Genomic DNA, 12,111 nt, shown 5'->3' with positions numbered 1-12,111 from the left:
TGCGGAGAGCCGCGCGGGTACAGTGGAAAGCGCAGGAGCCGAGGTCCGGCAGATGTGGGCGCGGAGTCCGGCGTAGCTGCTGCAGGCTCCTGGACGGGGCACTGCCGCCTCCCAGTGTGGGTTTTCTCGCCCCCGGGGTGCTGGGTGGACCCGAGGGGATGAGGAGAGCAGCGGAGGCTGCGCCCCGGGCGATGTCCCACGCGTCACCGCGGATCTTCACGCAGCCCCCTGAGGCACTCGATTCCCGCCGTGAGATTAACTCCTTAGACAGACGAGGACGCCAAGGCGCAGAGAGGGTGAGTGACCGGCCCACGTAACACAGCTGGTGGGTGGCGGAGCCAGTGCTTGAACCTGGGTCCTCTGGCTCTGGCACTGGTGCGGTCTGTCGGCTGTTCTGCTCTACGGTCTGATGCGTGTAAGCGTCTAGTACCACGTCTGGCATACAGTAGGTACTTAAGTGACAGCCATCAATGTCATCATCCCCAACACCCTCCTCAGCACCGGCGTCCCCCACGGCGGCGTCCAGGCGGGAGGTGCCCCCTGCTGGGTTCTGCAGTTTGAGCTCGTGACTCGTGACTTTGTGAGTTCCCTGGCAGGGGTGCTTTTTAGCTGATCCGTAGTCACCTCTCTATGACTGTGGCCCCAGGAACCACTTGGGTAAAGTCATGATAACGGGGCCATCAGGCTGGCAGATCCTGCAGAGCAGAGTGGGGACCTCAGCTCGCAGGGGGTCTCAGGCCAGGGTGCGCCGGAGTTCAGGGAGTTGCCTTGTGCTGAGCGCCGGGCTGCTGTTCCATGCCTTGGCCTTGGCCTTGGTGTCTGGAAGGCCAGAGTCGCACCTTCTTCACCCGTGAACCATCTGGAATCAGGATCACGGGGAGCATGAGCGTAGCCCAGCATCACACACCCTCCCGGACGAGCACGTGCAGAGATGTCGAAGACAGACGCACGGGCGGGGGAGGCCGTCTGCAGCCTCCTCGCGGCGCTCACAGGCGCCTTCCTCAAGCAGTGGCCCGACCGTCCACTGGTGGGGCTGCTTCGTGGAACCACACCCTCGCCATCGGCCGAGTCCAGGCGACGGAGAGCAAGTTTTCCCACATCAGACAGGCGAGTAACGGCACCCCTGAAGGTGTCATTAAGTGAGGTCATAGGTGTGAAGTGGTGATCACGATGCTGGCCTGGACACTTGTCCTCCACTCACAGTTGCTGAATAATGCACTTGGCTGGAAGTTTGTGTCTCCAGGAAAAACCGGGAAAGAAGCCCAAGAACCCACAGCAAAGTGGGCAGGGGAAGGCGTCACACTGGCCCGGCCCCCCAGCCCTGCCTGAGGGTGCCCATCTTTCTATGGGCACAGGAATCCTGGGTAGGAAGGGGGGTTGGTGTGTTTGGGGCACAGGACACCAGGCACGAGGCGTGCTGTGACTCTCCATGGAGGCACACTGCCACCCTGCAGTGAAGAGACCTGAGCTGGCCCCACTGCACTTCAGAATGTCAGGAGCCCAGGCCCTGGGGTCTGACCAGTGTAGAGAAGCCGTGCGCTCCCAGCCCGAAGCCCAGCTCGACACTTGGAGCCTTGGTTTCGCCACTTGGAAATGGCAGACTGCCACGCCCTGTGGGCAAGCAAGGCAGGGAGCCTGGTGGCCCGAGGAGCTTCCGCTAGCAGAGTGGGTCCCATGGGGAGCGCAGCAGCAGCACCAAGCGGGCAGCTGTGTGCTGGGCCAGCCTTAGCCGGCGGCATCCCGGTTCACAGGCACAATCACGCCCACTTTACAGATGAGGGAACTGAGCCCCAGAGATTGAGCAGCAGACGGTCCGCAGCCAGCGCAGAGCTGCGGGGAGCCTGTGAGTCTGCCCGCCAGGTCCACGCCCTTGCCCGTGGCCCACCTTGGGGCAGCCCCGGTGATGGGACTGTCACTGCTGTTCCAGCCCCTCTTGGGGGGGTGTCCTAGACACTGCCTACACCCCATGTCACCCCTTGACAGGAATGGGTTGTCATCTTCTACCAGACTGTCACCCAGAGGGGGGACACAGGGCCTTTCCACGAGGAAGGCGGGGGGCGGAGCCTGGCTCCGCGTGTACACGGTCACAGCTAGTCTTAGTCTATTCATGGCGCTCTCCCCCGCCGGACAGCTGGTCTGTGGGGGCTGCACAGTGCCTGTTTGTCGCCTCTGAATTCCTGTTGCCAAGCATAGGGTCTGGCACTTAGTAGGTGCTCGGTAAGTACTTGTTGAAGATATAAATGGCCCCATTTGGGGAAATGCAAACGGTCCATGCTGGCTGAAGGGTGGGGGTCGTGTGGGGGGCGGGGGCTAGCGAGGGCAGTGGGGAGCCACAGAAGGCCTTGGGGAGGGTCATGATGTGACGAAGTTTCAGTTTCAGAAAAGTCCCCCCGGCCTCTGGGTAGACGGGGCCAGGACAAAGGCAGGAAACTCAATGAGGAGGCGGCCGCGGTCTTCCAGGAGAGAGGTGACAATGGCCTGGGCCAGGGCAGAGGCCGGAGAGGCTGACAGAGGGCTTGGCCAGCTTTGCCAACCATGACCTCGGCACCCAGCTCAGCGCCTGAGCTCGTGTCCCCACACCCCTAGAGCAGACGCAGGCTTGGCGAGGGGTCTGATGGACGCGCCGACGTGCCGAGGCCCGAAAGCTGTTCTTGGCCTCGGGCCATTCGGCCTCGCCTGCAGGCTGCGGCCTGAGCAGAGGACATGGCCCGCGGGGGCCGGGCATGGGCAGGACAGACGCCCGTCCAGGCCAGCTGGCCCAGCCTCAGGCGATCGGTGTGGCTGAGCATCGGGCCTCCCTCCTCCTCCTCTCGGGGGAGGCTCCTCGTCCTGGCTCAGGACAGCACATTACAGTTTGCAGAACCCTCCCGCCGGGCAGCTCTTCTCGTCACCATTATACAGATGGGGAAACTGAGGCCCAGAGTGGGAAATGACAGCCAGGGCAGGGCGGGAGTCAAAGCCGGGTCTCCCGAAGGCAAATTCACCACATCTCAAACCTTCTGTCTGTCTCTCACGTATTAATTCTTGTTCTCCCTCACTTTCTTTCAAATCCAGCTCATTCTGGGATTTGGTTTGCGTCATCGTCATCATCATCATCATCATCATCATCATCATCATCACCGTCTAGTACTGACTGCAACTGACAATTTTTGAGCAGTTTCTTGCTGCCAGGCGCTTTGATATGTGTTGCCTCATTAAATCCTTACGTCCAGCTCTGAGATGATAGCGTTACACTCATTTTAGAAATGGGGAAACTGAGGCTCGGAGAACCAGGCGGCTGCTGAAGGGGGGCTGTCACCCCTAACCCTGTAGGCGCTTTACCAGCACCGGCGGCCCTCAGACCTCAGTGCGCCCCGGAAGACTCTGTCAGCTGCAGAGTCCAGGCGCCAGCGATTCTGATCCAGGGGTCTGAGTGGGACCGTGGGTACCATCCCGTGTAGGAGAAATGCCCGGGTGACTCTGCTGGCGGGACCTTCAGGAGCTTGTGCTGCAGGGGAAGAGGCAGGGAGTAGGTGGCCTTCTCTCGGTCCCGTTCACCTTGACTCTGTCTCAAGGCCAGCTGCTGGCTTCGGGCCACCTGGCCACCTCGAGGGCCCACAGGCGTCTGATTGAGGGGTGGCTCCTGGAGGGCCATGCTGAAGTCCCATCTGGGGTGTCACTCCTGCTGTGAGCACAATCCGATCAGGCCTAGAATCAAATCCAGCAGCCTGACCGGGTCCTGCTGACCACAGGCAAATAAATCCACAGCTGTCCAATCTGTCCACTGTCCTCGAGGCCATCTGCCTCTACGCCGCCAGGCCAGCAGCTACTCGGCAGGGGCCCGTCTGGCCTGGCAGGGAGGAGCTGGCAGCCACGGCCCTGGTCTCCCTTGCACGCTGCCCCCCGTGGAGCCCCCACTGGAGGGACAGTGCTCGCCTGCTCACTTTGGTTCGTGCTGCAGCCCCCTGGCAGAGCTGGCTCAGCCACGGGTTGGGGGTCCAGCGCCAGCCATAGGCTCCCGACCGCCTTCCAGCCCTCTTCTGGGGACTGGGTTCCCTCTTGAAGAGGGTGGGACCTGTCCTTAAAACCCTTGTGGTCTGACTGGGACCTCACTCAGCCGTGAGAAGGGCCGGGGCGCTGACACAGGCTGTGACGTGGGGGCCTCGAGGACAGGCTGGGGGAGAGGAGCCAGGCACACAAGGCCGCAGGTCGTGTGACTCCACTTACGTGAAATGCCCAGAAGAGGCAAATCCAGAGTCAGGAAGCAGACGGGAAATTACCAGCGGCTGGGGCAGGGGGCGGGGAGTGACTGCTGACAGGTATAGGGTTTCTTTTTGGGGTGATGGGAACGTATAGAATTAGATAGTGGTGATGGTTGCATAACCCAGTGAACACACCAAAACCTACTGAAGTATACTTTGGATGCAGGGCACAGGAAGTACCCAGAAGGCCGAATGTTACTGTAACCTGTTCTGGTCCAAGGAGCCTGGAAGTCCTGGGTCGGCCAGCACCGCCCAGGTTCGCCCCGCACCCCCATCCTGACCCCTTCTTAGGTGCCTCTGCTGAAGCCTGGGTGGGAGGGGCCCCGGATTAGCGTCCTGGTGTGTACGTTAACCCTGTCCTCGCCACAGCCTGCGTGAGTCCCGTGAAACTGTCCCTATTTTACAGCTGAGGACACTGAGTCTCGGGGAGATGGGACTTGCTCCAGGACACACACCCTGGGCCTCGAGTCGGAGTCTGCTGATTTCAGGGCCTCGGTCCCCTGGCCGCCTCACCCTGTCCCCATCCCTGGGGCTGTCACAGGGCTGATGTGAGGGGCTGTGATACTGACAAAGGAACTAGATGTTGGCATGGAGGACTTGGTGGCTTCTCTGGGGAAGTGACGCTTGAGCTGAGACCTGAGGGTGGACGGTGATGGGGCAGCTGTGCAGTCAGAGCACAGTGCGGACGAGGCGCCTTGCGTGCGTCGGGGAGCGGAGCGTGCCCGGCCCAAAACCTAGGCTGCAGCTTGCAAGCTTCCTCTCATCAGGAAAGTCTTTTTAAGTGACATCCCCACCTGCAGAAACCGGGGCCTAGCGGGATGGGCCGGCCGTGCTCTGCACTAACGGTGCCGGGAGGCGGCTCTGCCCTGAGCCCGCTCCGGCTCAGCCGCCGCTGCTTCTCCAGCCGCCCGAGCTTGGCGGCTTCGGACGGTGGCGTTCGCTGTCGCTCACGTCTGGGGGTTTGCCGGGGCTTTCCGCGCACGCTGGCTCAGCTCGCGCACATGTGCGCCGTAGTTGTGGGTCGGGAAGCTGTCTCCACTGGGCTTTGCTGGGCCCTGTCCCACGCTTGGGGACTGACCGCACACTGGCCGAGGACGGCCTCAGCTGGTCTCTGCGGCACGTGGTTTCACCCTCCCGCAGGCCAGCGTGGCATTGTTTCCACGGCCTGAGTGGCTCTCTGGCGGCCAAGGCTTGGACCCAGCACCTTCTCACGGCCTCCATGTTCCGTTGGCCAGAGCAGGGCACAGGCGGGTCACGGGCAGGCAGCAGGCTCCGGGCTCTGTGTCTGGGTCGGGGGGCTGCCAGTCTTGTGCAGGGTGTGGATGCAGAAGCCACGCCCCAAGTCCGTCACCCTTCCTCGCGCCCCATGACCCCGATCCTGTGTCACAGTCCCCAGCAGGCCCTCCCCACCCTGAAGTCGTCACTTCTCCAGTTCTTCGTCCCTTACATGTGGCTCCCTGGACTTAGAGTGCCCTTGAGGGCTTGCTGGCCTCCCTCGTCTCAGTCCCCAGGGGCCTGCCTGGACGCTCTGCCCATGTGAGCCCGAGAAGATGCTGGATAAGCTGGCTTGCCGCGTCGCAGGCCAGTGTGGGGCACACCCACCTCCGTCCTGTCACCGAGCCTTTGTGCGGCAGCAGGCAGACCCCTCTCCTCTCTTACCTCCATCCTCACCAGCCCCGATGCCTCCGACGATACTAATTAAATATGACAGCCTGGCCAGAAGGACCGAGCCGGGGTCTCCGAGGGCCCCCTCTCGGCTGTGAGCTCTGACGTGTGATGGGTCATTAATGGTGTTGACGACACTTACAGTGACGGGCGGTGATGGGCCACAGGGCGGGAGCTGTGCTGGCAGCACCTCAAACCCCCGCTCCCCCCGCATTCCCTGGCCTCTGCCAGAGTTTCCAGGGAACCTTCCAGTCCACAGATCATCACATAAGTCCTGGGGACCGCTGGCCAGGCAGGAATGACAAGTCCCATTTCGTCGATGAGACAGGCAGAGCTCAGAGAGGGTGAGTGATTTGGGTGAGGTCACACAGCCAGCACCTCGAATACCTTCTTTTTGGTGACAATCACAGTGGGCATCTTTGAGATCCAAGGGCTGACCCTCCGCCCCCCGCTGCCATGGGGCACCAGCAGGGGTTCAGCCCTGTCCTCCAGGGCTGGTGCCTCCTGTGACAGCTCTGTTCTCCTGCTGTGCTGGTCAGGGCAGCCGTGACAAATCACCGCAAACACAGTGGCTTAAAACAGCACAGATTTATTCGCTCACAGTTCTGGAAGTCTGAGATCAAGGTGTCACTGGGGCCGTGCTCCCTCTGAAGGCTCCAGGTAACAACCTTTGTGGGCCTCTCCCAGCCTCTGGTGAAGGCCGGCTACCCCTGACTTGCCTTGGCTTGCCCGCGCATCACTCCACCGTCTGCTCTGTGGTTATGTGGCCTTCTCCCTGGGTGTCTGTGTGTCCCTGTGTCTTCAGGACACTGGTCATTGGATTTAGGGCCCACTGGATTCTAGGATGATCGTATCTTAACTTGATCATCTGCAAAGATCTATTTCTAAATAGGGTCTGAGTCACAGGTATTCGGGGCTAGGACTTCAAAGTATATTTCGGGGTGCACAGTTCAACCCACGGCACTATCTTTGACTTCCCCTCTCTGGCTCCAGCTCCCACTGTGGACCTGTCACTGGGCTGGTCACTTGGGGAGCTCGAGGTAACTTTCCTAAGGCGAACCCTAGAAGACATTTACCATGACTGCAAATCGGTGTTATCCACCCGCCCAGCTCCCAAGGGAGCAATGCCCTGGCCTGAGGTCCCCCAGTTGTTGCGTACGTGTTGGTGGGACGGGACTGGACAGGCTGGTGGTCAGGACCCCCAGGGCTGCACGGCGAGGTTCAGTCACGGATTCGTCACGCTCCTTTCTGGGCTGGCCACTGCGATTCTGCAGAGACCAGAATCAAAGATGGCAAAGAGCTTCGGCTTTCTGTTTGGTAAACGTTGGTAACCAACCATTCGTTAGATCCCTCCCTTGCTCCCAAACCCGCTCGCCTCCACCGTCTCCACAGAGCTTCTAATCCTGGGTAGACTCTACTTTGGCCAGGTATGGATGACGACACAGAGCCTCACAGAAGTGGCGGGACTGACCTGAGGCCACACAGCCGAGGCACTGGAGCCAAGATCCAACCCTGGACTTCTGACTTGTCCACGAACAGCTCAGGAGGGTAGCACCAGGCGGGGACCTTTATCTCCTCAGTCACAGTCACGCCTCCTTCAGGGGCTGGCGTGAGGGTCAGAGGAGGCGGTGCATCTGAAACTGACACATAAATTGTAAATTGCCTGCAGTCGTTAGTGTCTGTTACTGTGGTAACCGCCCAGCATTTATGGACCACGTTCGCTCTGGGTACCAATGGTTACGCTGCCATTTAAATTTAATAGCATTGTTATTTCTTCATCATAAAAATAATATAAATTATGCATATGTCCAAACTCATCAAATCGTATGTATTAGATAAGTGCATTTTTGTACATCCATTCTATCTCAATGGAACTATAAAAGTATACATTCATTACAGAAGAATCTAGAAAACATAGAAAAGTAGAAAGAGAAGGAAGAATATTTTATTTCGACCACCTTAAAACAAGCTCTGCTAACATGATGGAAAATTGTCTTCCAGCTCTCTTCCCTCTGCCCAGGTTGCTTGCTATTTGATCCGGCTGTGATCACTGGCCTAGATAATTAAAAACATTTTATACACAATGTTATATCTCGCTCTTTCCCCCTGAGGGCGTGCTGGGAGAAAATAGCAAGAGCCAGTGCCACGCGGGGGAACCTCGGCACTGCCAGGCTGTGGCTCCGGCTTGTGGCTTTCCCGTGTCCCTGGGTCAGAGCGGGCTGCCCCATGGAGGGACAGTGTCAGGCGGCAGGGACCCCGTTGCCAGGTCTACACTCAATGATCACTTCCTGAAGAGCTGCCTTCCTTGTCTTACTCCGTCTTTTGAAGTGTAGTGAAATGTGCTTTTCTCTCGATCGATGTGTCTAGCCCATCGTTCAAAACCACCTTCTTTCTCCATTTTCCTTTCGCCCTCGAAGCTGGCATTTACCTGCGGCTCAGACCCGTGCAGGTCAGGAGCTGCCTCTGACAGGCGCCGACTGGGGGGAAAAAAGGCCTTTAATGAATAAAAGCGGGAAAACCGCGTGAGGCTGAGAGAACAGATTTTGAGACAAAAGGTAGCTGGTCCTTCTGAGAAAAGCGGGGAGACGAGGCGGGGGAAAGAGGGTGTCAGTTACCTTTCCTGAGTTCGAAACACAGGACTCCCTGGTGTTCAACAATAGACGGGTTTTGTTACTCATCTGCCAGTTTCACTGATCTAGGCTTGTTTGGGCCGTGGGAACTCTGCCCAGGCCTGGCTCGGCAGGGCGGTGGTTGGCTCTATTACACATGTCCTTTCTCTTCCTCCTGGGACCTCTTGGGCTAGTCTGGGCAGGTCCTTCTCCTGGCACTGGCAGAGGTGCAGGACAGAGGCTTGTCTGCTGGAGTCCCGCAGGCCAAAGCAAATCACAGGACCAAGCCCAGAGTCAGGTGGCGGCAGGTTGCCCGGCGCAGGGTGGCCAGCTGTGCTGCGTTCCACGTGCAGGTGCAGGAGATGTGGTCTGCCTCTGGGCTGAGATCACAAAGTGCTTTAGAGACCTTTGCTTCACTCTGAGACCAGGTGGGGGACCAGCCCGCTCCCTCTCGCTGCCCTGTGGAGGCTGGTGGGGGCAGGGAGGAAGCGAGGAGAGCTCAGGGGAGCCACAGGAGGCTGCCTGGTCATCCATCGGGGGGAGGCGGGGAGACGTGTTGGGATCGGATGTATTGTGAAGACTGAGCCAGTAGGATTAGATGTGGAGTGTGAGGGTGACAGGGAGAGAGGGAGCGAGGGAGAGAGGGGAGGAGAGACGGGGGAGTCAGGGTGACTCGAAGCCTCGGGCTTCGGCCACACCTGGGATGGGGGCGCTGCTGCACTGAGAGGTTTTGGGAGGGAAAAGGATTCCGTTTGGGGACCAGCGGAGGGTTTTGAGCAGACCCCTCCCCCGCCCCTGCCCCAACTCAGGTGAACTATCACCTGGGGGCTGCGAGGAGGGTAGAGGGGGGGCGGGGCCAGGTAAGCGCCCCACCTGGTGCAGCTGGGAGGCCCGCTCGGACCTGCGGTGCGTCTGGATGCGGCGTGCTGAAGCGGGATGAGCGGTTTCCATGCCCGCAGAGCCAGGCCTGGAACGCGAAGATGCCAGGGGGCCCTTCCACGGGCAGCTACCGTTGGTCTTGGTGGCCCCTAAGTGTCAGGTGTGCATCCCAGTCACCCAGTCAGCGCAGGAGGAAACGCCCCCAAACTGCTTCTGGAAGGAAGGGAAGGAGGAAGGAAGGAGACAGGGTAAAGCTCGTCAGGGATTGGTCTCTATTTCTGGAAGGAAGGGAAGGAGGAAGGAAGGAGACAGTAAAGCTCCTCAGGGATAGGTCTCTATCCTGCAGCCAGCAGTGAGGGGGCGGTGGGGGGGGACCATGTGGCCCCCACCAGTGCTGTGGCCCCCACCAGTGCTCCGACCCCACAGGCTCCTGCTGCCCGATGGTGGCCGGCCCAGGGGTGCGGGGCCCCTGCGGGGCGGGCCTCTGGGGTCCTAATGAGCCGCACCTTCCTGTCTCCTTTCCCCGCAGCCGATATCATATCTACCGTCGAGTTCAACCACACCGGAGAGCTGCTGGCCACAGGCGACAAGGGTGGCCGGGTCGTCATCTTCCAGCGGGAACCAGAGGTGCGGCAGGGTCCGGGGCGGGGGGCTTTATCCTCCAGGATGCCCGAGGCATCCCACCAGGGTGGTCTCTTAGGAGAGAGTCGCCTGCCTTTGCACAGGATCCAGGGCTGGGTGGACAGGGTGTGCTGGGGTGGGACCCGGCAGGTCTGGGGAGGGAGTCCCCTGGGTCCGCTCAGCAGATGTTAGTCGATTGCTCGCTGTGTCCTGGACCCCAGAGAAGCAGTCAGGACAGTCAGAGCCAGCTGCTGCCCCGGGGTAGGCCTCACGTGCACCTGCCCCCTGCCTGGGTGAGCTGGCGCCATCCCGGCCACAGCTGGGGTGGGGGGCAGCCCTCAGGCTGGAGCTGGGGGTTTTTGCTCGGCCCTGGGACCCTGCCCCTGTGACCGTTATGTCCAGCAGAACTTGGGTAAGAGCGTGGCAGCCTGGAACAACCCGCCCAAGGCTTCCATTTCTGAACCTTGTGATAAAAAAGCCCCCATTTGTTGAGCACCTACTATGCGCAGACACCTTGCTACACTCATCGTCCACCTCAGAGGGTGGGGACCAACACCCTATTTTACAGATGAGGACACTTGGAGAAGCCATCCAGCTAATGAGCAAAGACCAGGGACTGAAAGTAAGACTGTGTGTTCTGTCACCCAGCACCCTGCCTCTGAGAGGGGGCTCTCTGCATCAAACAGGTGCTGGGATTACGTGCTGAAGAAGGAGATGGGGGAGGGGAGGGGGGAAGGACATGGAAGGAGCAAAGAGCGGAGGTGTGGAGTGACCCTCGCCATCCAGTTCGCGGGCTTCGTCCCCGGAGCTGAGGGTCCCCGAGGCCTGACTTCACCGTGTGTCCCCCCATCACTCCCCGCCCCGTGTCAGCCCCAGCGGTGCGATTAGTTGCTGTGACCGTCCTCACATCACAGGTGGGGAGACCAGAGCTCAGAGGGCTCGAAGTGGCTTCGCAAGGACACGTTGGCAGCAGGTGGCTGGAGTGGATTATCCCAGCCCAGTCCTGTGGCTGGAGGACCAGTGCATCCCACCAGGGACCGCGAAGCCAAGGCTTTTTTTTTTTTTTCCCTCCAAATTGCAGAAAGAAATTAAATGGGTAGATGCAAGTTTCTCAGTTTTGAATTTTTCTCCTTTAATTTTTTCCCTAATTCTGGTCCCTCTGACCTTTGTCATAGCTCATGCTCATGGGAGATGCAGTGAATTAGAGAAAAAAATATTGAAGAACTTCATAGCTTTCCAGAAGCAAGACAGGCAGAGAACTATCACAATAGATACTTCTTAAAAATGAACAGAAGACATGAAACTGCGCTTAGCTGAATGTCTTGGAGTTGCTGCCAGGCAGATGTGCTTCTGGCTGTGGTTTCCTATTGTCAGATGAACTTGAATTGTCTCCTGGGAGAGTGGTCCCTGCGGTGGACTCGCCACCTCAGATACAGGCCAGCTTTCCATCTCTGAGCTTACTTGATAACTAGTGTGCTCGAGTGAGGTTTGTATGATCACTCTTGCAATTAGCCACCCAACCTAGCTTTTTAATCTGCATGATGTTTTTTTCTTTTTTGAATCATTTGCCTTTAAAGTTCCACAATAAAAAATTTTCCTGTTATATCAGTTATGAAAAAAAAAAGGTGCCTACTCTTCTGGGGGCTCCACCAGGAGGGTCCTTATTTTAGAGGGATGGAACCCACCCCCTAGGGAGCTGGGGGACAATAGTCTGTCTCAGGCCTGACATTGCTGGGTATTCTGCCCCAGTGTAAAACCTGCTTCAAAGCGTGTTCATTCCTCAAATCAGGCCCCAGCTGGACACTGGGACATGAGGAGCCGGGCAGTGGGTGATGGTGCTTAGGGGGCACGTGGCTGGCAGGTCCACTCACCCCCAAGCCTCCACTTGCTCACCTGTAAAATGGGGAGAGTCATGGTTCCCACCGCAGAGGGGCCTCAGGGGGAGGAGATGAGGTACGAGATGCCCTTAGCTCAGTCTCCCGCACATAGTAGGTGCTCAGCAAACGTGAGCTAGCCGGTTGCTGCCGTCCTTAGTTCTCGGACTAAAGAAGAGCCAGGGCTTGGCCACGGCCGCACAGCCAGTTACTGACCATTTA

At 59.0% G+C, this 12,111-nt stretch overlaps 1 protein-coding gene across 1 annotated transcript in view; it reads left to right on the top strand.

Annotated features, from left to right (window-relative positions):
* Positions 1 to 12,111, top strand: part of PPP2R2C (protein phosphatase 2 regulatory subunit Bgamma) — a 92,969-nt gene that overhangs the window by 45,713 nt on the left and 35,145 nt on the right. Inside the window, exons 2-3 of the mRNA XM_025051836.1 lie at positions 9,924 to 10,021; positions 10,584 to 10,637. Coding sequence (XP_024907604.1) covers positions 9,924 to 10,021; positions 10,584 to 10,637 — 152 coding nt within the window. The remainder of the gene's footprint in view (positions 1 to 9,923; positions 10,022 to 10,583; positions 10,638 to 12,111) is intronic.

Source organism: Pteropus alecto, unplaced genomic scaffold (assembly GCF_000325575.1).
Source record: "Pteropus alecto unplaced genomic scaffold, ASM32557v1 scaffold5, whole genome shotgun sequence".
NCBI classification, from domain to species: Eukaryota; Metazoa; Chordata; class Mammalia; order Chiroptera; family Pteropodidae; genus Pteropus; species Pteropus alecto.
This window is presented reverse-complemented; position numbering and strand designations above follow the sequence as displayed.